This window comes from Solenopsis invicta, chromosome 9 (genome assembly GCF_016802725.1).
Source record: "Solenopsis invicta isolate M01_SB chromosome 9, UNIL_Sinv_3.0, whole genome shotgun sequence".
In the NCBI taxonomy this organism is placed as follows: domain Eukaryota; kingdom Metazoa; phylum Arthropoda; class Insecta; order Hymenoptera; family Formicidae; genus Solenopsis; species Solenopsis invicta.
This window is the reverse complement of record NC_052672.1, coordinates 5830663-5858617: the sequence shown is the minus strand read 5'-3', so window position 1 is coordinate 5858617 and position 27955 is coordinate 5830663. Positions and strand designations below refer to the sequence as shown.

At 32.5% G+C, this 27955-nt stretch overlaps 3 protein-coding genes across 9 annotated transcripts in view; all 3 read left to right on the top strand.

Moving 5' to 3' along the window:
- Window positions 1-27955, top strand: part of LOC105201065 (G-protein coupled receptor Mth) — a 335046-nt gene that overhangs the window by 215883 nt on the left and 91208 nt on the right. The window lies entirely within an intron of this gene.
- On the top strand, window positions 1184-27955 carry LOC105199507 (G-protein coupled receptor Mth2). Of its 6 annotated transcripts, none has more exons than XM_039453770.1 (12): window positions 1206-1966; window positions 4917-5071; window positions 5408-5758; window positions 5854-6132; window positions 6457-6807; window positions 7568-7865; window positions 8236-8464; window positions 10448-10665; window positions 10737-10815; window positions 12465-12646; window positions 15366-15546; window positions 25087-27955. In XM_039453770.1, exons 4-12 carry the CDS (start codon window positions 5866-5868, stop codon window positions 25313-25315), a joined length of 2034 nt encoding a protein of 677 aa, XP_039309704.1. In that variant the 5' UTR covers window positions 1206-1966; window positions 4917-5071; window positions 5408-5758; window positions 5854-5865; the 3' UTR covers window positions 25316-27955. The 6 variants fall into 6 exon arrangements, with proteins under 6 accessions (XP_039309706.1, XP_039309707.1, XP_039309704.1 ...); XM_039453771.1 differs by having other exon boundaries at window positions 1227-1301; window positions 1906-1966; window positions 4917-5758; XM_039453773.1 differs by having other exon boundaries at window positions 1201-1966; window positions 4917-5758; window positions 6577-6807.
- Window positions 17686-20352, top strand: LOC120358711. The gene is made up of 2 exons (XM_039453789.1): window positions 17686-18421; window positions 20236-20352. The coding sequence occupies exon 1, from the start codon at window positions 17718-17720 to the stop codon at window positions 18408-18410; it is 693 nt and encodes a 230-aa protein (XP_039309723.1). The 5' UTR covers window positions 17686-17717; the 3' UTR covers window positions 18411-18421; window positions 20236-20352.

The window sequence follows — 27955 nt, the reverse complement described above, 5'->3', positions numbered from 1 at the left end:
ACCGCCAATACTGGGCGTAATATTTAGTACCAATGTTTTATGAATTTTATGATGCATTCTTTTTTATTTGTTATACGTGCATAATATAATATAACAATATCATATAATTTTTCGAAGTAAAACGTTTTCCATAAATAATTATCGATAATATAATTGTAAACGCTCATAGAGATAAACATCAAATAAAAATTTTGTAACTATTATAAATAAATTTTTAATAATTATAATGATTTCTAACTTATAAAGTAAAGGCCCATTTTCTGACGGTATCATAATTATAGAATTTGTACGTAAATCTTTTTCTTCAAACATCTCGCCCGGTTGAATCATTTCGAGGAAGAGGACTTACTATCGCCTGAGGATCATCGAGCTAGGAGAAGAGCAGGTACAAGTAGATGACATCGCTTCATTTTATTACCTGTGTTGCGCTTGTTTAATGTAGGCACGAGTAAAAGCTTCCGCACGAGAATATCCGTAAGACATTACGTTACGTTAAGTACGAACCACAAACTTAAGCCCGAACTTATAAGTAAACTTAAACTAAGCTCTAAGCAGAATGGTTAACTTATAATCTTAAACAAGTTTTATAACTTAAGTCTTTGTCTTTAGTAAAACACAATAACTGTTTTGTGTCTCAAGTCTTAACTAAAAAGAGATTCTGTTCGTAACTTAAGACTTGAGACACAAGAGAGTTATTGTGCGCTACTAAAGACAAAGACATAAGTCATAAAACTTGTCCTAAGATTACAAGTCAACCATTTTGCTTAAGTCCTAACGCACAAAGCTATCCGTAAGGTAAATTACGTAGGATGTTCTTGTGGGGAAGCACTAAGGTTGCTGCACGTTACAGAAAACTGAGAATATGAATCGAAGCAAAAAGATGTCGATACTCCACACTTATCATAACATGGGAAATCCCACTTGGAGCCTAAAGGAATGGGTTCCAGCTCTAGTCGTGGACTTGAGGGAGAGTTTGCTAACTTGGCCAACGTCGGAAAATCCAGGAAAAAATTTGTGGACTGCCCGAGGGCACCGATGTAAATACTTCAAGCTGTGCATCGAAAAGCGAAAGTGCGATTCACGCGAGCCGCAAGGACCCAATCGCAAGGCGCCACGAAGACCATTGCGTGGGATAGGAAGTCTTGCGTATCCCCTGTAAAAAATTCAAAATTCACTTTGTTGTTGGGACCGTTGCCGTCAAGACGAGCCGCGAGAACAGTCCGCCACGACGAGATGCGTTTGTATTGGTAAGACGAACCAACATTTTGTAAAGACGGCCGATCGGTTAGGTGCTGTGTACGGTAAGTGGAGACCGGTATCGTCTTTATGAGAAATCTAGAGATTATTAAGTAAGAAATTGGACATCGTGTCTAAAACGTAGGATATTCCACGTCAAAATAAGCCCATTATTGAAAAATTTTTTGAATTTTGAAACTTACTGAGGTTGAAAGGTATAAAAGTATTTTTGTGTAAAATCTTAATCCAATTCTTCAAGTATTTGCAAACGGAATAATGTTTGCAGTTTATTATTATCCATTTATATCTCAATTTTTTTGGGAGGAAAAGTAGAATTAATATAATGAAATTAGCGTCGTTTCCTACAGAAAAAAGTCCGCTGTTTCACATGGCGATGTTTTAATTTTAGGTAATTACCGATTATCAATCCTATTCAAGAATTTGAAATCTTTGAAATTACGTCATAACTAATAGAGACCGATTTTTATACCAGATCTAAATCTTATTCAAAGGATTACTGATCGTAATTTAAACATTCTTTTTAAGTACTTTACATTTAAAGTATTACAATAATATCTTCTACATTTATCATTTGCAATTTGATTAGCGTAATAAATGCAAAGATGATTTCTGAAATACTTAATAAAATAATGCATTATTTATATACAGGAAAAGAGGGTATTATGGCTATTGTCGACAATATAGTTACTTCTATTATCTCCGTTATTAGGTGACGTATTCTAACAATTGCTTATAGACTTATTCATTTAGTAGCCCGCCGTTTTTTTAATGATGCTAATATGCCAGTACATAATAACTGACAATTGTTATAAGGCATTTTTACTTTTGAGTACTTCTAAATTTTTTCAAGGTACGCTTTTAACCTTTAATTGCACATACTTTTTCATTATTCTTAAACTTGAGTATATTATCACACAAATGTAGATTCACTCGAGTGTTTTTTTGTTATTTAACTTTTTATTCGGCTGTACACATTTTGAGTTATACAAAGTTAAAACAATAACACGGAATTTTGTTAATTTTTTAAGCAAAATTTTTATATTAAAATATTTCTTCAATAAATCGATTATCATTCTAGAGGGTAGTAATTAGAAACATTAGAGAGATCATTTTGTGCTTGTTGTTTAATGTTAAACAGGGATAAAATAATACTTCTAATGAAATTTCTAATGGTATTTATAAAGTTTTAAAATGTAAAAAAATTTTAAACAAATTAAATGTATATAATTTTGTAACAAGGTACTGTGTTTCTTTCAAACTAAACTAATTTTTCAAAATTATTTTTACGTATAGTCATATTACAATTACTTTGTTTCTTTTACCAATTATGCAGTACATTAGATTTTTATAAATCACGCCCTAAATATTTCATTATTTTGAGTCTAGAATCTGTCAAACAACACTTTGATGAATGTAATCGTTCAAGTTTCAATAGGAAATCTTAATTATAAACAAAGTTATTCAATAAAATAAAAATGGGTGCCATATTACCCCGTTCTCCTCTATAAATAAGAAAATAACTAGCAAAAAATTTCTAAATCCATTTGCCACGTGTGATGAGTTTATATAATGAAGTATGTATAAACCTGTTAATCAAGAACGTCACACAATAATGTTATTGCGTAACATTCTTGCTCAACAGGTTTGTACATAAACTTATTGTTAGCACACATTACGGATGCATTTAAAAAATTTTCGCTCGGATAGTTGACGAAAGCAATAAAACAAATTTTCTGCTTGAGTATTTTCTACTTGGTTGACGTATCTAAGCAGAATTTGCCCAATTTTAGAAAACCTAATTAGAAAATTTATTGAATGTAATAGATTTTAAAAACATTTCCATTGTAACATATCATATCACAACATTTTAAAAACATTTCTATTACAATATTTCACAAGACATTTGAATACTTTTATTTCTAAAAGGTAATATCGCATACAAGATAACGATTAGAACTTAAAATTTTGTGTGCAAAATAAGATCCTTTATATCACAAAATCAGATTTTATTTGCATCGACTATAGTATTGTAATAATAACATAATCATGATATATCACATAAACAATCACCGATTTATGAGCATCGTCATAAGATTTCTCTTTTACAATGATTATTTTATCCAAGACCATCTCTCGCACATCTAGTAAGATTCAATTCTCTAAGTTTTTATTTTTCAAAAGCATAAAGAGTTGTTTATCAAGAAAATCACGTTTAATGAATATTTACTGTTTGGATACACGTTTCCGTAATGTATAAATAGATACTAATGTATTTATTAAAAGTCTTTAACGTATATTCAACGTTTATTCAGTGTAATGTCTCTTTTCCTTTGAAAAACTACAAAAATACGAAAAACGTTATAGCCGTTCTTCAACTGTATGTCGATAATATTTTCGCATTTTTATAGCTGTTTCCGTAAAGATTACAAACACGGCATTTTAAATATGTAAAAAAAAATTAAATGATAAAGATCAACTAGTATCGGCTCTTTGTTGATATTATTTTCCTATATTTGACTTAATTCTCTGAGTCCAATACTGTTAAGTCGAAAAGATACAAAAAGACGTTATAAGACCTTATAAAACGTTTTTATGCATGTAAAATACATTAAAAACTGCATCAATTTTAAAAGTTTATTTTTTCATCTTAACACTTATTAGCCAACGTAATTTTTTGTTCGTCACTAGCCATCGTGGGCCTCGCCATTAGTAACTCGCGTTTTACGCTTCTATTAAAAGGTACATCGCATAATGCGATGGTTTTCAACCCTAATTTTACTTAGTTTCAATTTTCTAATATACCATTAAACAGTGAAATAATATATTAAAATTAAAAAATTAATTAAAGTTAATTACATTAAAATTTGTTTTTCTGTCAACATAAATCTAGTCCTCCAAACTAACCATTAATTTTACTCTGTATTATTAACTGTGCTTAATGATCAAAAGTCCATCCACTGATTTTCTTTGAGTTTTTCTGACTATGATACAACTCCTCTCTCGTGTGCTGTGCTCTTGATCTCGTCATAGCTTAATAATTTAACAGCTGTTTAGAAGTGAAAAAATGGATTTAAAAATTGAAACTATATCGATTATAAGAGCTTTTTTAAATAATTCTTAATTTTGCCCTAAAATTTTATTAATTTCTTTACTTTTCAGTTATGGAAGGGATTAAATGAATATTTATTCAACTTCCTACTAAATAAATTAAATTTCGATTTACAAGATGAAAATTTTGCAACACTTGAAAACTTATATATAGCTTATAATTACATAATTCTAAGCAATTTTTTTTAATTCCGTAAAATGGAGGTGTGGAGGAGGAACAAATTTTCAAAAATCAGTTGGTGTTATGTTGAGGCGATAAAATAAAGGATGCGTTTGGAGATACCGCTACTAGCGTTATTTGTATTTTCTACTATTATCATTAATTAGATGTAACAAGGATAGACTGATTCAAATAACGCTAATAGTGTCTCCCCAAACACACACTAACAGAGCTCTCAATTCACTTTTTTGCGCTAATCTATTCGGCCATGTCACATCAAGAAACACGTGTAAATAATAAAAATGAATGTGAAAGAATAATTATATTAAAGCAACGTATTCTCAGACGAGGCAATGTGATAAAAGTAATGGAACAACTAGATTATTTACAGAGACATATATAAAGAAAATGAGTATTCGACTGCATGCGCAATTAACTCGCTGCAATGTAACATCACTTCAGGAAGACAAGAAAATTAGTGAATAAAGAGAGAACTGATTGTGAGTGAGGATTGCAATTTTTCGAACAAGTAATTTAATTGATTACGTATGTGTTATTTTTTACTGCGATACGTTAAATAGATTTTTATCTCACTTTTTTTGTTGATAAAGAAACTAAGTAATTTTAGATAGAGAGATGTATATAAAAATTCAATTTATAAAAACGTTATAATTTATAATTACATAAGAATATAATCTTTTTATTTAGAAAAAAAAAGAAATATTGAAGGTAAATGTTTATTTGGTTTTAACATTTTAATAATCATCTATTACATAAAAATAATTTGACATCAAGTATTGTATAATTCAATTTAAAATGGTACAAACATATATTTCTGCTCAGAACGATAAAAACATAATGATTGAAGTTATTATTAAACAGATAGCAACTATTTCTGCCCAAAATAGCAAATAAAAGAAGAATCGAAATAAAATTGTGCAAGAAAGCATTAATATAATTGTTGTGCATAAAACTTACAAATCGCTGTGAATGGCAGTTTAAAATTTAGGCAATTAAAGGACTTGGTTTAAATACCTGTTAAAATGATAATTCAGCGAAAAAAGTTAGAAGAAGTTCTTTTCAAAAAAGAATAAAAAAGGCTGCATGCATTATTTGTAGACAAGTGAATTATATCTTTATTAAAATGAATTGTACGTAAAAAAAACAGGTTTGAAGTACAAATTAGAGCAGAAGCTTTGAAATGTAACTGCAAAGTAGCCGAAATAATAATCCGCAAGTATAAATAAGTATAAACATGACGTTGAATTTAGATAAGCAATAATAATAGAGAAATATGTATTGCGTATTAAATAAACAAATTATTACAGTTTTACACAACCATGTCTATGATAAAGTTCGCTTTGCTCGGCCTGGTATTATCCTTGATAAGAGCATCATCCGAATGGCAACTAACAAAATGTTGCCCACCAGGACAGATCTATGTAAACAGTTTCACCAACTGTAAATCAGTACCGTTATTCGCGATAGACGTTTATTCTCACTATTGGAACATTACGAGAGAGCTCCAAGGAATTCCTCAGTGCGACGAATCTGAGGATCTTGTGGCAATGCCACTCGACGATTTCGAATCTAACACTATCTTAGAGGTAAATTGAAATCTAATTGATTTTTTTATCATTAACTTTAAAGTCGCAATGTCATGATTGACAAGACAAAAATCAAGTATATAAGAAGTATAAAGAGAATAATAAAGAAGTATAAAAAGAAACTTAGGGACGTCACTAAATGCTTTTCTTATTCGCTAATGTATAATGTATCCATTTATATCATTTAAAAGAAAAATAATAATATCCACACTTGGTATACCATTCTAATCATATAACGAAAGTAAAATGTTATTTAACAACAATTATTTAAACGACGTTAACAGCGAGTGGCTCTTGCTTAACAACTTAACAAATTGTTTGTAGGTGCCAGCTTGCCTTGAATTATTTTACATTAGAGGGAAACAGAAACCCATAAAAATAATTTGTTACTGCCAATCAAACAAGAATCAACAAGTGAAAGCAATTGACGCATCCTTTCCGCAGCTTTTACACACCAGAAAATGTTGCTCTGGCGATACAATATTCGACAGCCGCACAAAGACATGTCTGACCCGGTTAAACGAAACACAGAGTCTCGGAGCATTTTTGCTAAATAGATCGAGTGACGCAGAAAGTGCAGTGATACTCACTCATGGTCCACCTAAATGCCAAGGGCCGATCGTTAACTATGAAATTAACGAAAACGATATCTTCTTACGGAACAATACATATTCGGTGAGAAAGGAATTAAAACTTCTATTTATAAGATAATTTTCGTAACTATTGCATATCAATTATTATTTTGAGTATTATGAATGTACTGCAATCTTATAAATTTTTGTGGCATCATCATGTCAATAGCATAATAATAATAATGGTTTTAAAAATACCAACAAATTGTTACTTAAAGTTGTCACGTAATGAGGGTATCCATTTAGCAACATATGCGGACTTACAATTATCAGTTGTTACAATTCTGACAACAGTCAATGTTATGACTGTATGTAATATACCAGTAATAAAATAGATACATTGCTATGTAAGATAATTTATAATGTAAGCGATATACGCATTCACGCGATCATTTCACGCAGACCGTAGATTGTGATCGTCAGTATGTTAAACAGAGATGTCCTGATCGAACTCATCGTGCAGGATCGTAAACGAACGTTTCCCATTTCGCGATACAAGCGATTTCCGAGAGAGTCGATTCGAAGCAGCCGGCTAAGTCACGCGTATTTATTTTGACTCCGATATTGTTGTTGTAGCTTGAGACTGTAGCAATTGAAATATACAATATTACAAATGTTTCAACATGAGAATACTGACTTTTACCGCTTTGCACACTTTTTCGTTAATTATCTTGACTCCCCTTTTATCCTTTTTATTTCATCCCTACAATAAAAGCATTTATATCTTCTGGAATAGAAACATTACCTTCTGGACATGTCGATGAGAATAAAAACAACATTAAATAAATCAAATAACTTAACAGGTAATGATTCCAGTGTCCAAAAATAATGTCAAAGAGGAACCAGTTACTGAGGATAACGCTTGTCTCGAGATGACACCGGAGTTTGCAGTTAAACGAAGATTGATAGTCCGTATCTGCAGAGATATGGAATTCTGTGACACGAACGCTTGTATCAGAAAGTGCTGTCCCGAAGATGAATATATTTATGAGGGTTGCACATTAGGTACATTCAGTGTACCTAACGAACCGGGAGAATTTTACAATGCTTTTGCATATACCGTGAATCAAACAAATTCGTTCACTTTCGACACGACCAAAGGTATTTCTAATCAAAGTTACCAAACTGGGTGATATTTTACAAACTTTTATTACATTACGGGAGAATTTCTGGGAAAATGTAAATATTACAGATCTTTATATTTTCTTGTTTAAAAAATTATAAATTTTTTGTCAAATAGTTTCACTTGACAATAACAAAACCTAAAAGAGAAAAATCCCCCAATCTGGCAACCCTACATCTAATGATGTTTAAACAATTCTATTACTTTCTAAAAAAAAATTTATATTTTTGTCCTTATTATAATACTTATCTGTCATTATTAATTGATTATTAATAATAGTTAGCATTTGCCAACGTTAATTCTACCTACAGAGAAACGGAATTAATCTACTTCCCTTTAATTACTTAGACTACGGAGTTTTGATTGTGTACCCGTGTGAAAAATTGTACGGTTTAAACGATCCAAATGAATGGGAAAGTAATGTGTTACTGACATCAAATGGACATGTTGTCATCCGAAATGATGACGATGCAAACAATATGCACTGCTTTGACGTCATACGTAACAGTTTCGACAATTCTTCAAGTTTTGCTTTGTTTGTTTGTTCCAAATACATAAGGCTTGATACTTATAGAAGGTATATTATTTCTATTACAGTCATCAATTATATTATAATCTTCAACTATAAATGATATACGATAATTGTAAATACATATAATAATTACCAGGGAATGGAAAGTTACTTTTTAAAAGTAATTCGTTATCGTTACTCGTTACCGAATCAAAAAAGTAACTAGTTACCGTTACTTGTTACTCGTTACTTTCAAAAGTAACTCGTTACCGTTATATAGATAGTAACAATTCGTTACTTTTTTGTTACTTTTTTAATTTTAAAATAAAATTAGATTATGTTTAGAAATTTTCATATAATTCTAAACTTACAGTTCTTAAAATAAATAAAACTACAAAAATTATATAGGATTTTCTGAATAAGAATTCATATAGAATTCATTAAATAAAAAGAACATACACTTTTTATCGATATTTTTAATAGAAAGTTAAATAATTACGTCACAAAGGTTTGACTTCTGTCTGACGGTTTTACTTTGTAATATAAAAGTTAAACCATAAAAATGTTTTACTTTAATATTACATTTTTATCGATATTAATTTACTATTTAATTTTAACAAAAGTTGATATCTGTAAATTTCGCTTTTAAGCTAATACAATTCTGTAATTGATTTATTTTACAATTATTCTTCAAAATGATTTTAAATATAATGTAACAACAAACTATGAATATTGATTGAAAAATAAAGATTAAAAATTATATTATAAATTAAAAAGTAACGATAAAAGTAACTATTCAATTCGTTACCGTTACTAGAAAAATGTAACTACGTTACCGTTATAGTTACAAAAAATAAAAAGTAATGCCGTTACCAATTTGTTACCAAAAAAAGTAACTGTAACGGTAACGGCATTACCAGTAATTCGTTACTTCCAATTCCTGATAATTACACTGGGCGATGTGTTTGGTTGTTTGAATAAAATTTATCATTTTTTTATGTATTTTTGCGCCCTGAATACGAATCTGATAAGCAAATTGTTCCATTACATCAGGTTTTTAAGAAAGGTTAAAGGTGTCAAAAATGACGTTTCTTGACATATTCGTAACTTTTTTGCTAGCAAAATAAATTTTTTTCTACTTTCGCTTACGCCATCTCAAAGTGCAAATTTTTACTTTTAAATTAGATTTTTTTTAACGCGTTTTTTATACGTTTTTCTTTTATCGACTTAATCTTTGTATGCACGTGTATTATAGTCACGACCAACATATATATGCTCGACATGATTTGCGTTGTTTAAATAAAAGTTATCATTTCCTACGTATTTTTGCGCATTGAACACAAATCTGGTAAGCAAATTGCTCTATCACGTCAGGGTTTTAAGAAAAATAAGGTTAAAAGTGACAAAAATGATCATTTTTACCTCACAATTTTAATGATGGAGCGATTTGCTTGCTGGATTCGTGGTCAGCGCACAAAAATACATAGAAAATGATAAATTTTATTCAAACAACAGAAAAAGTCTGAAAAAGGCGCTTTGTGTTATTATTCGTACACGTTTACCACCTACAGTTCTATTACTATTTTCACTAATTTTTATCTTTGTAGATATAACCGAAAAGAAAGATTGTATTAACATGGGATTTGCCAATGCTTTGTTATATTGAAAATTTATTCCGGAAAAATTAATTTGTGTTAATTTCCTAGTAATTAATTAAAATTCAATGCATTGAATTAGACTTTTATTAACGATGCTAGCGTGTTACTATGCATTCAAGCTCTTTTATTTCTTCTATTGCAAACTTCTATTAAATTTGATTAAATTTGTCAAATTTAGTTTGTTTTAATTTTACGATGTCAAACAATCATAATAAATAGTGACATGTAGAGCATCGTATAATTAAAAAGTATTTGAGTATTTGTGAGCTGTAAATATTTTACATATATACGGGGCACAAAGAAAAGTATCCTATCATTAATGTATTGGAAATTGATGAAAATAATGTCAGATCAATATTCGAGCACTAGCAAATGCATTTTTTTTTTTTAGCACTGACTGGTGGTTCGCCATATTGATCGTCAAATGTTTATTTTTCCTGATGACCTTGCTAGTGTACGCGTACTTACCGAATCTGCAAAATATTCATGGAAAAACGGTCATATGTTACGTGAGCACTATCTTGCTGTCTACCATCTTCAAGTTTATCATTGATTGGTTTGACAAAGTCGCGGCTGAACAACAAGAAAAAAAATCGTGCAAAGCTATAGGTTTGTATACAAAGTCTTAGGAAATATACGAATATTATAACGTTAAAGAAATGTAAAAAATATGTTTTTAGCTTACATCGGGTATTTTTTTTTTCGATCTACGGAATTCTGGCTTAACGTCATGTGCTTTGACATATGGTGGACCTTCAGGTAAGACATACACGATGACATCATTGGGTCAAATGGAATAATCGAGGATTAGATAAATGAGACAATGATTTTACCGTGCAATAAATCAGTAATTGTTTCTCTTAAATAATTAATTATTAAATCAGTTTTTTAATTGTAATAAAGTTTATTACGGCACAAAATTATTTTCTTATTTATCTCCATGGTATTTTAATTATCTCACAAATTTTTCAGCAATGTTTCGTAATTTTTATTAATTTCATTTTTATGGATGATCATATTCCAACAGTATATTATTAAATTATAAGTTTCAATAATAATAATAATTTACAATTGTTTAAATACATATTTTCAAAAGTAGACAAAGAAGTATTAACTTTTTATTAAAATATTAATAACTCTTTTTGCAAATAATTTTTACATAACGTTGCAACAAAATTACAATGATATAGCAAATTAGATTATTCAGATGGCAATCATGTTATATATGTAAAAATTCAATTTGGAAAATAACATTTAAATACCATGGCAAAAATAGAAAGTTTCTTGAATCGTCATACAAGCGTCATACAAACGTTTCATGCTCCGATGTTCAAATCTACGTTTTATAAAGAGTTCGATTACACTTTCATCACTAGCTCTTTCCATATTTTTTCTTTAACATTCCGGTATTCCAATTTACGCTTTATGTTTGTTTTACGCTTTATTTTCGCCAAGGTAACAAAGTGTGTGTAAGTAGAATCTCATAAATCTGTCGTTACTTATTGTACTATCAACTTGCTATATTCGTATATTTGTCTTGAACAAATTTGAATATATCGATATTGAAGCAACATGCAGGTAACAATGTATATATGTATATATGTCTAATAGCAACATATTACTTGTCAGCATTATGAGAAGCATGTTGTAATGAATTATAATCTGATGCTATTACACTTCTGAAGATGTAAAGTATTTCTGATATTATCGTTAAGTAATTAACTCGTCTTAGGAAGGCTATAATTTCAAAGATGACTTGATCGGATATGAATGTTCGAATTTTATGTATCTTCCTTGAACGGAACTTATATTTATCAAACTACAATAGCGAATGGATACGCATAAGCAGAACGAAACTATATACATATTCGCTTTACGCGAAACAGCCTCTACTCAAACTTGCACAGAAATACACTTTCCTCGCGAACTACACGCAGGCCTATTTCGCTGCATGATCATCTCACTTCCATGTTCTAGGATCTTCTCCCCATTCCTGCCAGCGCCGTTATCGCTCATTGCGATTTTTCCTTTCTTCGCCTATCTTTTCGAAGACCTACGCTATTGGCCACATATTTCCTTCGCATCACACAAACGCTCGCGACTTCATCAAGTCGGATCATTTCTTATTCTTACACATATAATCTGATAAAAAATAGCTATATAAAAACACTACGCATTTTGAATCAGTATCGATGATGATAATTTCAGGCTAAAATATAAATTGTCGACAAATTGCTGGCATATTGTTACATCATAAAAGCATTAACTTATCAAGAAATGTGAACTCAATTACTACAAATCTAATAATAACGCAAGCTATGATTGGAAGCAACATTTCAGCATTTACATAGACACATTGCTGACTTAATAAGATTTAATAAGTTAATATTAATTTATGTTCTCCACAGAACTCTACGTGAAAAGAGGATTATAAAGGACCGCAATAATAGAAAAAGATTCCTGTTGTACTGTTTATATGCATGGGGCATTTCTTTCCTGATGTCAATTTTCATTATTGTTGCCGATAACACGGATATACTGACAGATTATCTGGAACTTAATATTGGCGATTTATCATGTGACTTAGTATGTAAGTTATTTACAATCAATAACAGTTTTCTGAGATGATATAACGTAAGTTAGTCGATCAATGCTATAGTAACAGAGTTCTTGGAAATACACTAGGCAACAAAATTATCGTAACACTCATTTACTACATGGGCTGAAAAGTCCCGGGATTTTTCAATAAGTGGCGCCACTAGAAAACGAACATGATTTATTTCGACAGGTTCATCTGTCACTAGTTTATGTGTAAAGTTTCATAACGTTTCGTTCATTCGTTTACAAGCTACAGTGGTTTAAGTGTCGCTACTTTCGCCTTCGTAAAAAAAAATGGAGAAACAGAAATATCGCATATTGATCCAATATTGTTTTTTGATGGGAAAAACTCCTGAACGATCAATGAAATGGTTGAAGAAATATGATCCCACATCTACTCCTTTGAGAACAACAGTTTATTGATGGTTTAGTGAATTTAAAATGGGTTGTACAAGCACCGAAGACGCACCTCGCTCTGGAAGACCAAAAGAGGCTACGAATTCGGAAATCGTAAAGCAAGTGCATCGAATCGTTTTGAGTGATCGTAAAGTGAAGTTGTGCGAGTTAGCTGAGGCCGTCGGCATCTCAAAAGAACAGGTGGTATACTTTTTGCACGATGTTTTGAATTTTGAATATGAAAAAGCTATCTGCGCGATGGGTGCCTCGTTTGCTGACCGTCGACCAAAAACAGCAGCGCGTTGATGATTCAACGGCCGGTTTGGCGTTCTTGCAGCGTAATTGAGCGGACTTTCTTGACGTTTTGTGACGATAGATGAAACGTGGATTCATTACCATACGGCTGAGTCCAATAGGCAGTCTGCAGAGTGGCTGAAAAGCCACGAAAGCCGACCAAAACGGCCAAAAGACCAACGCTCAGCCGGGAAGGTTTTGGCCTCCGCTTTTTGGGATGCGCATGGCATAATCTTCATCGATTACCTGCAGAAAGAAAGAACAGTACGGGAGAGTATTATGTAGCGTTATTGGACAAATTGAACGACGGAATAAAGAAAAAACGACCCCATGTGGCGAAGAAAAAAGTTCTATACCATCACGATAACGCATCGTCATACACGTCACACACGTCCTTGAAAGCGATGGCCAAATTGGATCAATTACGATTCGAATTGGTTGCTCACCAGCCGTATTCTCTAAACTTGGCCTTCAGCGACTATTCTCTCTGTTCCCAAACCTCAAGCGGTGGCTCCAGGGAAAGAGATTCACATCGAATGAGGAAGTCATCGCGGAAACCGAGGCGTATTTTGAAAGCGTTTCATACTACAGAAAGGGCTTCGAAATGTTGGAAAATCGCTATATCAAGTGTATCGCACTCGAAGGCAACTATGTTGAGGAATAAACTTTGCCCAAAAAACGCTTGTTTTCATTAAAAATTCTCCGGGACTTTTCAGTCCATGTAGTATACCAAAATTTTGCACAATTTTAAATAATCATAACTTCGTTAAAAGTTATCGTACTTCAAAGTCTATTTTTCACTTTAAAGCTTAAAGTCTCTAGTTTAAAGTGCATTTGGTCAATTTGGAATTTCTGCTTTCTTCTTTCCGCTGTTTCTTTAAAAGTAAGGACGTGTTTTGTTCATAGAGATATCTATAGAGTAGAGGAGCCATAAATAGATCTGTAAGTGGAAATGTCCCCCCGTTAGAAAGAGAGAGAAGATAGGACCTATATTCTTGTGTTTGTTGTACTAGCGCCATTAAGAGAGAGATAGACTAAAGCTCCCGTTTTTCTATCAACAAGTCACTTTTGAGGCTGGCTTCTCTACTCTATATGTAATATCTCTATGGTTTTGTTTCCAAACATTTGCGTAGTTTGACGCACTCCAGGAAGTAGGATGCATTTTTTTTTGCAAATGTCACTATAGCCATCGTAAAATTTGGAGTTTTCCCTGCAAATTAAAAAAAAAATCAGGTTCGTACGATTTTTTTCGAGGACTTAGAATGTATCAAAATTATGTATGCATTTTTGTGTTTTATTTTTTTTTTATTTACCAATTACCGCCATTATCAATTACCGCCAGAATTATGCGGATTTAGATTTATCTCTTTTAGATTTATCTTTCTTAGATTAATGATAAGACGATCTTCTCTAATTGACATTATTCGTCTTCGACCTTGTCCTCTTCTTCAAAATCCGTTTATTTCTTGATAACAAGCTCAAACTCGAGAGATAGAGAATCGATAAACACTTATTATCCTTGCAACATAACTTTGATTCAATCCTTCCAAAAGAACAATAATTTACGCACATTGAATTTTGTTCAAATTAAGCGTTGTTACGACTTTATCGTTTGCTTCTTGAGTGATATAGTAAAGAATAACTTTACGCTTATATAGAGTTTTGGTGTTTACAGTTTTTATGGGAATCAATGTAAATTGCTACATTTCACAGCGTTTATCTGAATCATGCAAAAAATGTTTATAAAAAATCACATTTCTTAAAATATCTCGAAATTGTATGGCTCTTTTAAAATAAAATATGGCACAAAATTTTTATTTATCTGAGTAGACATTTTTCTCCGTATAACCATTGATTACGCACAAGACCCAAAATCCACATTCTTGTCCCACTTTACCTTCTCCAGAAAAACAATATTTTCGTATTGTTTTCGTATGATGTTAGAATTTTTTATATATAACCTAATAATTTTAAAATAGTTTAATTAAACTTTATTAATTTATTATGATTTTAATCAAAAGACACAGTCAATTGGGATAACTACAGCGATTTCATTTTCATTTATGGACCGGAAACGATTGTGACAATATCCAACGTGGTGTTCTTCATTCTCACGACAAAATATTACAATAAGGTAAAAGCGGACATAAAAAATGTAATTACGGATCCTAGAAGCAAACAACTTTGTTCCAATAGGAAGAGGTGAGTGCTTTTCGAGACTTAACACATCAATTTTCATTTTTAGAAGTAATTCTAAACTAAAAGACAAAGTTTAACAAAAAATTTGTAATTAAAGTAAGTAAATTTCAAACGCGTATTTTAAGACCTATTGTGTTAATTTTATTATTTTCATCCTATCTTTAAAGTTCTTCAATCTACGCAACAATGCAAGAATTTCTTTCTACTTAAAATTGAAACACACGAAATATGATAATAAAAGGCATGTTTCAAAAATTAATTTATACTGTTGATTTCTACTATGAATAATCTGTTAGTTAGGTAACTATGCTGTGTAAAAATAACTATTACTTAGCTGTAGTTATCTAGTAAATATCATTCCGCACTTAATAAAATCATTTCTTTGGTTTTATTAAATGTGAAATGGTACTTACTAGGTAACCAGATCTAAGTAGTGGTTATTTTTACAAAACATAATTACCTAACTGATTATTCATAATAGAAATTCAAAATGTAAACTAAATTTCTAAATTTCTAAATTTCTAATTTCTAAATTGCAGTTTTTTATCAAGAGTCTCTCATTTAGAGGAAGTTAATCCCGTTTGTTATTTAAGTATACCAATAAACAATAAATACAATTAATGATTGGAAAATAATCATTAAGTCAATAGACTAATGAGCGTCGCATGAGCCGTGTTGCAAGTGCCATTTCTTGCGACATGCGACACGGCGACAAGAAAATATAGCCTCAATTAAAGTAATTTTTCGACATTCAAAATAATTATACGATGATTACACAGTTAAGGTCATCTCTTGCGACACTATCACGGTTAAAGATGCTATCACGAATTTGTCAAACCGTTGGCGATTTGAATTCTTTCAGTTTTCGATAACTGATGACGGCTTTTATTTCTATTGCCTTTACTATTTTTGGTTGCGCTGAGAATGACTCCAAAGTGAGTCGAAACGTTCGTTTTGTAATTTTGAATTGAATAAATGATTCAATATCGACACTTGTGATTGCGCTCTTTGACCCGCGCTGATTCTCATTAGCCTATTTTTCAATTATTAATTGTATTTAAATTTTGAAAGTCCGGAACTAATTAATTGAATAAGCAATAACTTTCAATGTTATAATTTTACAATCAACTATATAGCTGTTCAATACACAGCATTTTATATCACATATACTTATTGAGTGTGAAATTATTAGAGGAGAAGAGGGTATTATGGCTACTGTCGACAATATGGTTACCCCTATTATCTCCGTTATTAGATGACGTATTCTAACAATTGCTTATGGAGTTATTCATTTAGTAGCCTGCCGTTTTTTAGTGATATTAATATGACAATACATAATAAGTGACAATTGTTATAAGGCATTTTTACTTTTGAGCACTTCTAAACTTTTTCAAGGTTCACCTTTAACCTTTAATTATGCAACGTCTCGTCCGGATGGATAACTCATGTAGTGCGCTCCCCTGCGCAAGCATTAACAGGCGATTTTAAAAGACTGAGAAAGCGCGCGCGTGTCGCGCCACCGCCGCGCGCTCGGGTCCCCGCCGCGCGTGTGCTTCATTGTTTTCCTGTTGTGCACAGCGTTAACAGTGCGTTTAGTTTTTGATCCTTGTTAAGAATAATTTACTCTAGCCAGATGGGTAAATCCGATCGTAAATCAAGGAAGAGAAAGAGGTCCGAGTCTAGAGACCGTTTTGCAGGATTGGAAGATAAGTTATCGCATCTTATCGAGATTTTATCCAGGAGTGAGGTTAGGGTCCCCCGCGGCTCTTCCTCTTTGTCATTTTCGCAGTCGGAACAGACGTCCCAGGAGGTTCGGGAGGTAAGCGACGAGGAAACTTCAAGGGTTAGCTTGAAGGATGAAAGCGATAATGATCCGGAATCCATCTCGATAGTTCGAGAGAGGTTGAAAGATCCACACGTCTCAGGTGTGTATGACATCCCAGTTCCGTATACCGGACAGAGGAGTTGACACAACCTTTTCCGACTAATCGGAATACCCCCTCGGTCTTGCAGCAACGGTGATTGACCCGTCAACGGAAGAATCACCTTCTTCGCCTCCTCCGGCAAACGCTGCGGCCCCGGCTTCCACGGGGCCTGACGAGGTTTCGGTGGATCTTTCCAAGGATCTGTTCGGACCCGATTCAGAGGCAACGGACCTTCGACCTTGGAACAATATGGTTAGCCAGAAATGGACTGACCTTACCCGTAAGGGTTTGCCTACGAGTCAGCGGGAGGTCTTACTCAAAAAGTATTCTCCCCCCGAAGATTTCGCTTTCCTCAGGGCTCCCAAACTCAACCTTGAGTGCAAATCGGCATTAAAAAACAATGTCATAGTTAAAAGGGACGAGTACAGCTGTTTAAATCAAAATCAGGTAGGTACCGCCCTGTTCGCCTTAGGAGAAGCAATATCTGACCTCCTCAGACCAGAAATACAGCAATTTCTCAACCCGGACGTTCGAATGGCAATTAGTAAAATCGCTGACGGCGCTCAGCTCTTGGCGGATCTTTTCTATCGCCTCTCTTTGTCACGAAGAGCCCTGATAAAACCGGCCTTTAATACCTTGGCCAAGTCCACTGCAGACGCCATTCCTGCGGACAACTTTCTGTTTGGCTCTTCCTTTGGTGAAGAAATAAAAAAGGCAACATCAATGGAGAAATCGGCCAGGGATATTGTTAGCACATCCTTGACGATCTCCAAGAGGGTGCAGCAACCAATTAAATTACCGGCACAGACGGCTCCATCCACGTCGGGAAACTCCCGAGCCCCTGCTTCGAAAACGAAACCGTCGGCGACAAGGAGAACAGGGGCGTCGAGCAGCAGTCGCCGATCGTCGGTCTATCAGAGATCGAGGTCGAGGAGGCGTTAGTTGACAGCCAGGTAAACATTGCTGGCAGACTAAGCTCTTTCATTTCAAAATGGATGGAAATTACGACCGATCCAGTAATCTTGCAAGGAATCTGCGGTTACAAGCTGCCTTTTAGGCACCATCCCCCTCTCCAGGCATCCGAGCCGTCAATCCACCTTTCAGAGACAGAAGTCTCAATATGCCGTCAGGAAATCGCTAGGCTCTGTAGCAAAGGTGCGATAGAGCCAGTATCAGGCTGTAAAGGCCAATTTCTGTCATCCTTTTTTGTAGTCAGGAAACCTTCCGGAGGGTGGAGGTTTATCCTTAATTTAAAGGGCTTGAATAAATTTATTATTGCTCCACATTTCAAAATGGAGAATTGGAAGACAGTCATTCGTCTTCTTTCTCCAGGTGACTTCCTCGCCTCGGTCGATCTGCAGGATGCCTACCATCTTGTACCGGTCTGTCCGGAGCATAGGAAATTTCTCCGATTTAAATTTCAGGGTCAACTTTTCCAATTCAGGGTTCTGCCTTTTGGCCTCGCTTCGGCTCCTTATATTTTTACAAAAATTTTAAAGCCTGTAATATCATCCTTGAGAGAGAAGGGCTTCCTGTCAGTCGTCTATCTGGACGACTTTCTTCTTCTTGCACCGTCTCACGCGGCATGTATACAAAATATTTCTGCAACCATAGATCTTCTAGCTTCTTTGGGATTTTTAATTAACAAACAGAAAAGTGTTCTTTCTCCATCGAAATCCTGTCGGTTTTTAGGCCTCATATTCAATTCAGAGCAGCTCTCCATTTCTATACCGTTGGACAAAAGAAATAATCTTTTACAATTAACTCTTTATTTTTTAAATATTAACTCTTGCAGGATTCGTCGTTTTGCTAGCTACATTGGATCTCTGATTTCAGTCTGTCCAGCGGTGCAATATGGAATTCTACATACCAAGAGATTGGAGAGAGCAAAATTTTTAGCCCTTGCAGCTGCAGAGGAAAATTTTGAGGCCCGTATGATCCTGCCGGAATCAATTAAAGAAGATCTATGGTGGTGGCAAGCAATTTTCGAAGACCCTTCCCAGTGTAACTTCATTCGCTCAGGTCACTTCAGCTTAGAAATGTTTACAGACGCCTCCCTAACGGGCTGGGGAGCCGTTTCGGGTGAATCTCGCACCCATGGGTTTTGGTCTGCAGAGGACAGACAAAATCACATCAATTTCTTAGAACTCCTTGCCGTCTTTCACGCTTTGAGATGTTTCGCATCTCACCTAAGAAATTGTAATCTTCTAATAAGACTAGATAACTCCACCGCTCTTTCATACATAAATCGAATGGGGTCAATTAAGTTTCCCCATCTATCAGAGCTTGCTCGCAAAATTTGGAAATGGTGCGCAGAGCGCAATCTATATATTTATGCCTCGTATATTCCATCGGCCCAGAATTTTGAAGCAGATGCGGAATCACGCGTTGTCTCAGAAGAGACGGAATGGTCCTTGAGCCGAGATTCTTTCGATAAGATCGAGTCCTCTCTAGGTCCTTTCGACATCGATTTATTCGCTTCATCAATAAATGCGAAATGCCCACGATTTGTGTCCTGGTTTCCAGACCCGCTAGCTTTTACAGTGGATGCATTCTCACTAAATTGGAGTGAGTTTCGCTTCTTTGCATTTCCCCCTTTCGCTTTAATTCTGCGAGTTCTTCGAAAGATCATTTCGGACAGAGCGGAAGGAGTCATAGTGGTTCCCTGGTGGCCCGCTCAACCTTGGTTCCCACTGTTTATCCGTCTTATTATCGATCAACCAGTCTATCTCGAGCCGAACATTAATATGTTAACATCTCCTTTCAGAGAGATTCATCCGGCTTGGGACAGGATTACCCTGGCAGCTGCGAGATTATCCGCCAGGCCTTCATAGCCAAAGGTACACCGACATCGGCAATGGAGGTAACACTTGCGTCCATCACGCAAGCCACGAAGACTCAATACTCCAAGCCGATTAAACTTTGGTGGCTTTATTGCAAGCAAAATCAAATTGACTGCTTCTGTCCATCGCCTTCGGCAGTCCTAGAATTCTTATCAATATCAGCTGCCAGTAGTCGATCCTACTCCAGCCTAAATACGGTTCGTTCGGCCGTTTCCTTAATTTCGGTGAACGAGATAGGTTCTCACCCGCTTGTAAGGAGATTCTTCAAGGGGATTGCGGCACTAAAGCCGCAACGTCCACGCTACGACTTTATCTGGGATACGGCCCCGGTAGTTACCCGCTTGGCCTCTCTATATCCCCACGACAATCTCTCACTGGAATTACTCTCAAGAAAGCTTGCAACCTTGCTCGCACTCACAACTGCTCAAAGGTTGCAGACATTGGCAGCAATACAAATTTCGAATATCTCCTTTGCGGATTCTTTGGTTATTAAGATCCCAGCAAGGATCAAAACTTCCGGAGTCGGAAAATATCAACCCTTGCTTGTTTTTCAACCCTTTCTGGACAAACCGGAGCTATGCCTTTTTTCCATAGTTAAATCTTATCTGGACCGCACGCAGAGTCTCAGACGGGGAGAAGTAGATTCTCTTTTTATCTCTACTCGTCCACCGCATAAACCAGTCACTTCTCAGTCCCTGGGTCGGTGGATTAAGACCGAACTAGCAGCTGCGGGCATAGATACTTCCATTTTCTCGGCCTACTCAACTCGCCATGCTTCGACCTCTCGAGCGGCCAGCAAAGGCATTAGCTTACAGGAAATCCGTAGGACTGCTGGCTGGAGCAGTTCCTCCGAAGTCTTTGCGCGCTTCTATAAGCGTCCGATAATTAGCGAACCGGCTTTTCAAGCATCTATTCTTAATCCTACATAAGAAATTTTATTAAAAATATTGTAAGCCTAAAGAAGTTCAAATTATAACACACTCTTTCTATATCATTAAACCTTAACTAGACAAATCTGAGGCTTTAAATATCTACATGAGTTATCCATCCGGACGAGACGTTGCATAATTAATAAGTTGAACGAACTTACCTAAGTGAAGTTCGACTGTAATTATGCTGTCTCGTCCGGATGGATAACTCCCTCCCCTCCCAACCCCTCTTTCAGATTTGTAGCTTTAAAAATATGAAGCACACGCGCGGCGGGGACCCGAGCGCGCGGCGGTGGCGCGACACGCGCGCGCTTTCTCAGTCTTTTAAAATCGCCTGTTAATGCTTGCGCAGGGGAGCGCACTACATGAGTTATCCATCCGGACGAGACAGCATAATTACAGTCGAACTTCACTTAGGTAAGTTCGTTCAACTTATTAATTACATTCATACTTTCTCATTATTCTTAAACTTGAGTGCATTATCACACGAATATACATACACTTGAGTGTTTTTTTTATTATTTACCTTTTTATTCAGCTATACACATTTTGAGTTATACAAAGTTAAAACAATAACATGGAATTTTATTAATATGGCTTTTTAAGCAAAATTTTTATATTGAAATATTTCTTCAATAAATCGATCGTCATTCTAGAGAGCGGTGTTTAGAAACATTAAAAACATTATTTTATGCTTGTTGTTTAATGTTAAACAGGGATAAAATGACATTTCTAACTAAATTTCTAATGGTATTTTTAAAGTTACTGAACGCAAGAAAATTCTATATTAGAAAAATTCTAAACAATGGAAAATTAAAAATACATAATTTTGTAACAAGATACTGTGTTTCTTTTAAACTAAACTAACTTTTTTAAATTATTCTTATAGATAGCCATATTACAACCACTTTTTTTCTGCCACCGATTATGCAGAGCATTAGATTTTTATAAATCACGTCCTAAATAATAAATATCTCATTATTTTGAGCCTAGAATCTGTCAAACAACATTTTGACGAATGTAATCGTTCAAGTTTCAATAGAAAATATTAATTATAAACAAAATGATTCAATAAAATGAAAATGGGTGCCATATTACCCTCTTCTCCTCTATATTTATATTCTCGTTTTCGTTACTTAAATGTGTTGATACATCATATTAGGATCATATTAAGTCACATTAAGATATTATTTAAATTTTAAATACGGGTCAGCTAAAATTAACGCTTATTTTACATTATCGGTTATTACAATAAATATCAGCAAGTGCCTCGGTAATCAAATGAATTAATGCTCATTTCCATTAGATCGACTTTGATCTCACTTTAATTTACTTTTTATCTTTTTTCAATTCTTAAAACTAAAGAAAGATAAAGAGTAACTTAAACTGAGATCAAAGTTAATCTATGTTAGTGGAAATAGGCTTAAAACACCAGCGGGACGGGATGCTGGAGAATCCAAGTTCAAATTCTGGTCGAGGTAATATTTTTCGCAATAAATTTTTACGATTTTTGGAATGAGGGGGAAGGGATAGTAGAGATGCTTGTAAGCATCAAAAGTATTAAATTGACCAATAATTTAATTTTGAAGATATTACATTTTTGGGTTTTTCTTAAAAAAAATGATTTACTAAAGTCTGCTAGTATGCGGCGTGTTTTGAGAATCTTGCAAATGTTTATAAATTCATTCAAAAAATTATTGAGCTGCAAGCACAAAGATCTGCTTTCGGCTGGTACAGCTATTTACATATGTTGATACATTTATATTTTCAAATTATGTGAAATTATAACATCATTTATAAAATGAATCAAGGCCTAACATGAGCGAATTATACGATACTTAAATTATTTTCATTTTTACATTATTTTTTAAGAATTGCAGAAATAACGGCGTTGACCATATCATTAATCCAATAACTGTATTGTAATAGTAACAGGGTAAGGTTACCAAAATATCACTATTTTTGACGTAAAAGTTTATAACTAAGAAGTTATGAAAAATATTTTTAATTTTTTTACGTTATAATAAAGTACAACATTACTCCTTTTATACTTTTTTTTCATAATTTTATGTATTCTTATAAATTTTTAAATGACAATTTTTAATAAAAAAACACAAAGTTATTTAAACTTTGTTAATCTAATTTTAATAATAATTTGTATCATAACAAATTATCAAAATTTATATTTATTATACTTTTTTGTAATCAATCTATGAAATGTGTTAAAAAATAACAGCAAAGTTACAATTTTCCTGCAAATATTAATAACAAAATTTCTATTGTGCTTAACATTTTTGGTTTAATAAGGAATGATGATAATGATATGTAGTTCTTAAATAATCCTACAAAGCGTGTATCCTCTTCTCAAGTACTGTGATTGAATTTATACGCGAGATGGTACGATTTAGAAGCCGATGGATATCGGCAAACTTATTCTGTATATAGCCTATTTCTTCAAGAACAAGACATTTGTTAGTACAATAAAATGACGGATTAAAGATATATTGTAACGACGTGAGATCGAATGACGTCGATTGTCAAATTAGCTGCGGCTGATAAAGATTCGGTGAATCGAAAACTGTTCAACTTTTATAATGAAAATAAAAATAAAAATAAAGCTTAAATTTAATTTATAAACATATATAAAATACTCGTCTTAGGCGTTGATTCTTTTTACTGTTGCATAAACGAGCATAAATATTATTAATCTTAAATTTAACGTAACATTAATATTGTGTTACTATCAGTTAATGTTTACTGGGTACATACAAATGACTATTGCTAGAGGAGAAGAAAGTACTGTCGACAATATGGCTACCCCTATTATTCCCGATTAGGTGACATATTCTGACAATTGCTTATGGAGTCATTCGTTTAGTAGTGATGTTAATATGCCAATACATAATAACAGACAATTGTTATAAGGCTTTTTTAACTTTTGAGCACTTCTAAACTTTTTCAAGATAACACTTTTAACCCCTTTAATTACACATATTTCCTCATTATTTTTAAACTTAAATGTATTATCAGTCGAATATACATACACTCAAGTGTTTTTTCGTTATTTAAGTTTTTATTAAGCTATACATATTTCAAGTTATACAAAATTAAAACAATAACATGGAATTTTGTTAATATGGTTTTTAAGCAAAATTTTTATGTCAAAATATTTCTTCGATAAATCGATTGTCATTCTAGAGTGTTTAGAGACATTATTTTATGCTTGTTTAATGTTAAACAAAGGGATATTTCTAATAATATTTCTAAAATTTCTAAACGCAGGTAAATTTTAAATCAGAAAAATTCTAAACAATGAAAAATTAAAAATATATAATTTTGTAACAAAGTACCGTGTTTCTTTTAAATAAAACTAATTTTTCAAAATTAATATTATGGATAGCTATATTATAACCACTTTTATTCTGCCGATTATGCAGGGCATTAGATTTTTATAACTCACATTCAAAATAAATATTTCATTACTTTGAGTCAAAAATCTGTTAAACAATACATTGACGAACGTAATCCTTCAAGTTTCAATAACAAATATTAATTATAAATTTAATAAACTTATTTACTAAAATAAAAATAGATGCCATATTACCCTCTTCTCTTCAATTAATTTCCAATAAATGAGAAACGCTTCACAATTATTTTGGTATTATAGCGAATATCCAAAAAATACTAAATACATTGTAATAATAAAATAAAACATTTTATAGCTGAGATATCTGTATTTATGAATGGTATCTTTATGTATCGTTTACTTTATTTCAAGTTCATTCTATAAAGAAATTGTGTATATATTATTTTTTAATCGATTGTATTTATAATATTTTGCAATAGATTTATCATGAACTTCAAACTGTTCATCGTCATGGGAATGCAATGGATGTTTTACGTAGTAGACTACTTCCATGAAAAATATTTAGGTTACAATCGTCCCTGGAAGATATTTTTTTACATCTCTGTGGTCTTCTATTGTCTTGAAGGTTTATTGATTTTCATTATTTTTGTTTTAAAGAAAAGTGTGTATCAAGCTATTAGCAAACGAATTAGGAATTGCAAGATATAAAAAAAATCAACCTGCAACGTAACTACGTCATTTCTACACAACACAGAACGTCCCACGGATGTACAAATTATGTCAGTACGTCTGTGGACATATGGATGTCCTACAGACGTCCGTTTAAGAATATCCATCGGACGTCCAAAACACAACCATTTTCCATCGGACGTTTATCGGACAAAATATCCATTACATGTACTGAACAACTTTTTTCACTTATTGTCATTTAATTTCGTTTTCTCGTTTCCCTCAGAAACGTTATACTATTATTAAGGCAAATGTTCAACAATATTCTCGTAATATTATTTTAATATTATTTTAACTTTTAATAATATTCATGTAATGTTCTAGGAATATTGTAACGCTTATATAGGGCTTGAAATACTAAGCTTCTCACATGATGTTTTGTAAAAAAACACGTGAAGGCTTTCTTGGTTTGTGTTTGGAACGTCCAGAGACAAAAAAATTTTCTAAAAACACTACATGTGTTATAAAGTTGGATTACTCAAAACGATTATAATATGGAACATTAAACAATATATTTCATTTGTAGATAATATTTATATTATATATTATAACAAAAAATATATTCATTTAAAATTAATTTAAATTAGATAAAGTTAGAAATTAGTGTTAAATTAAAAATTATTAATTTTTTAACTGTTACTCAACTTTTAATTTCTTACCTATAATAATTACTACTCAACAACACGTGCGCGCGAAATAATTTTACGAAAACCTAAGAAAATAACTACGAAGAGCTAAGAACTGCAACAAGAAATTACAGAAATATTACATAGATTAAAACAAAAAAACTTAGAAATTCTTAGTTTTTTTCTTACACTGAGAAAAAAGTTATTAATTTGACTAAATTTTTCAACTGGATAAAATATTTTCAGTTCAAATATTTATGTATTTAACTGAAATACATAAAATACTTAAACTTCAGTTTACACATTTACATGTACGTATATTTAACTCAAATACATAAATAGTTGAATTGAAGAAGTTCAATCAAGTTGAAAAATTGAGTCAAATTAATAACTTTTTTTTTCAATGTAGACATTTGTAGAATATAAAAGTAATATTTGAAAAACTTCGACTTTCAATGTCGATGAACTATGCGTAACTACAAATCATCACATACTACTACGCCAATCGACATTCTTGGACATTTATAGAATGTGGTGAAAGTATATCTACGATAGACCACGAATGTTAACAAGAAACTATCTATAACTAACAATAAGAAAAATCATGCAATAGCACGACGGTTAAAATTGTTGAAATATTTCTACAAATAATCACGAATTTAAATGCTGAACTACACATAGCTACGTCATATAGTACTACCGCTATTAAAATTCTTGGATATTCATAAAGACAGCTATTACATAAAAATATTACATAAAATACTAATTATTAAATAAACATATTACATAAACATACTAATAAATATACTTTATTAATTATGTGTAATTAAATAATTAATAACTGTTAACTAATAACCGTTTTGACTTCCTTGTCGTTAGTGAATCATCAATTTAGTAGCAACAATATAGCAGATCAAAGTTTCAACTAAAGGTCCACCTAAGCGGTCAGCGATTTACCGATAATGAAGTCAAAACGACTATCAACAGTTATATATTTAGTTATAAATAATTAGTAAACATTTTTATACAGTTCTATGAAAATCCAAGAATTTTGATATAATCTATGTATAATTTAATTAAATTTAATTATTTAATTATATTTAATTAAATTATACGTATAATATATACAATAAAATAATGTATATATGTGTAAAATAATGTATAAAATAGAATATAAAATAACTGTATCTCATACATCGTCTAAACTTTGCGATTCTTTTTAATTTTTTGCTAAGTACGGAATTTAAAACTGATGGCCAGATTCAAAGTAGGAAACATTTTTGAACATTAAAATATGAGACAGTTTCAAATATTTACGTGGATACAATAAAGATTTTTGAGAAAAGTGTTATTTAGGTCATAGTGAGTACAAATGTTATTCAATATAGCATAATTATATTACTCCTTTTTTCACAAAAAGTGTTAAAAAAAATAGATAATAAAGTGACTTAATGTTACATTTATGACTTTAGTAACATATTGATATCATTTATTGATATACTAACATATAAAAGTATACAAAGAACTATTTTTGTAAACAATTAATTATCTAAATAATTATGACTTAACTTTTTAACTAGAAATACCAAGTAGACCATATTGGATACACCACATTGAATATTTTATTTATTATTTATTGATCAAATAAACGTTATGTGTAAATCATCAACGTTATGTGTTAAATCATGTATATTAATAGTATCCGCATTCGGCCACGTTCAGCCATGCAAATAAGTAAATCTCTTCTTGAAAAGAAGAAAAATGGTTTCACTCGTTCGACGCGCATTGAACTTTGCTGAATAGACAATATCAATGTTTAAACTAAAAGTATACATATAAATGGAGTGTGATTACCTTTACGTTATATGAACAAATGTGTGTCCAAGATGTATGTGAAAGAGAAAGATATACATGGAATAATCGCCCTCTATGCGCTTGTTTAAATATTGTAAGCACCATAGTTTACCACCAAAATATATTGCTTTTACAAGAA

Excerpts from the sequence above, each read along its gene's own strand:
- LOC105199507 (XM_039453772.1), top strand. The coding sequence starts at position 5,866 with ATGTCTATGATAAAGTTCGCTTTGCTCGGCCTGGTATTATCCTTGATA. Across the intron at positions 7,866-8,235 it reads CACTTTCGACACGACCAAAG|ACTACGGAGTTTTGATTGTG; the intron begins GTATTTCTAATC and ends TTAATTACTTAG. Across the intron at positions 10,816-12,464 it reads GACATATGGTGGACCTTCAG|AACTCTACGTGAAAAGAGGA; the intron begins GTAAGACATACA and ends TGTTCTCCACAG.
- LOC120358711 (XM_039453789.1), top strand. The coding sequence starts at position 17,718 with ATGGTTAGCCAGAAATGGACTGACCTTACCCGTAAGGGTTTGCCTACG.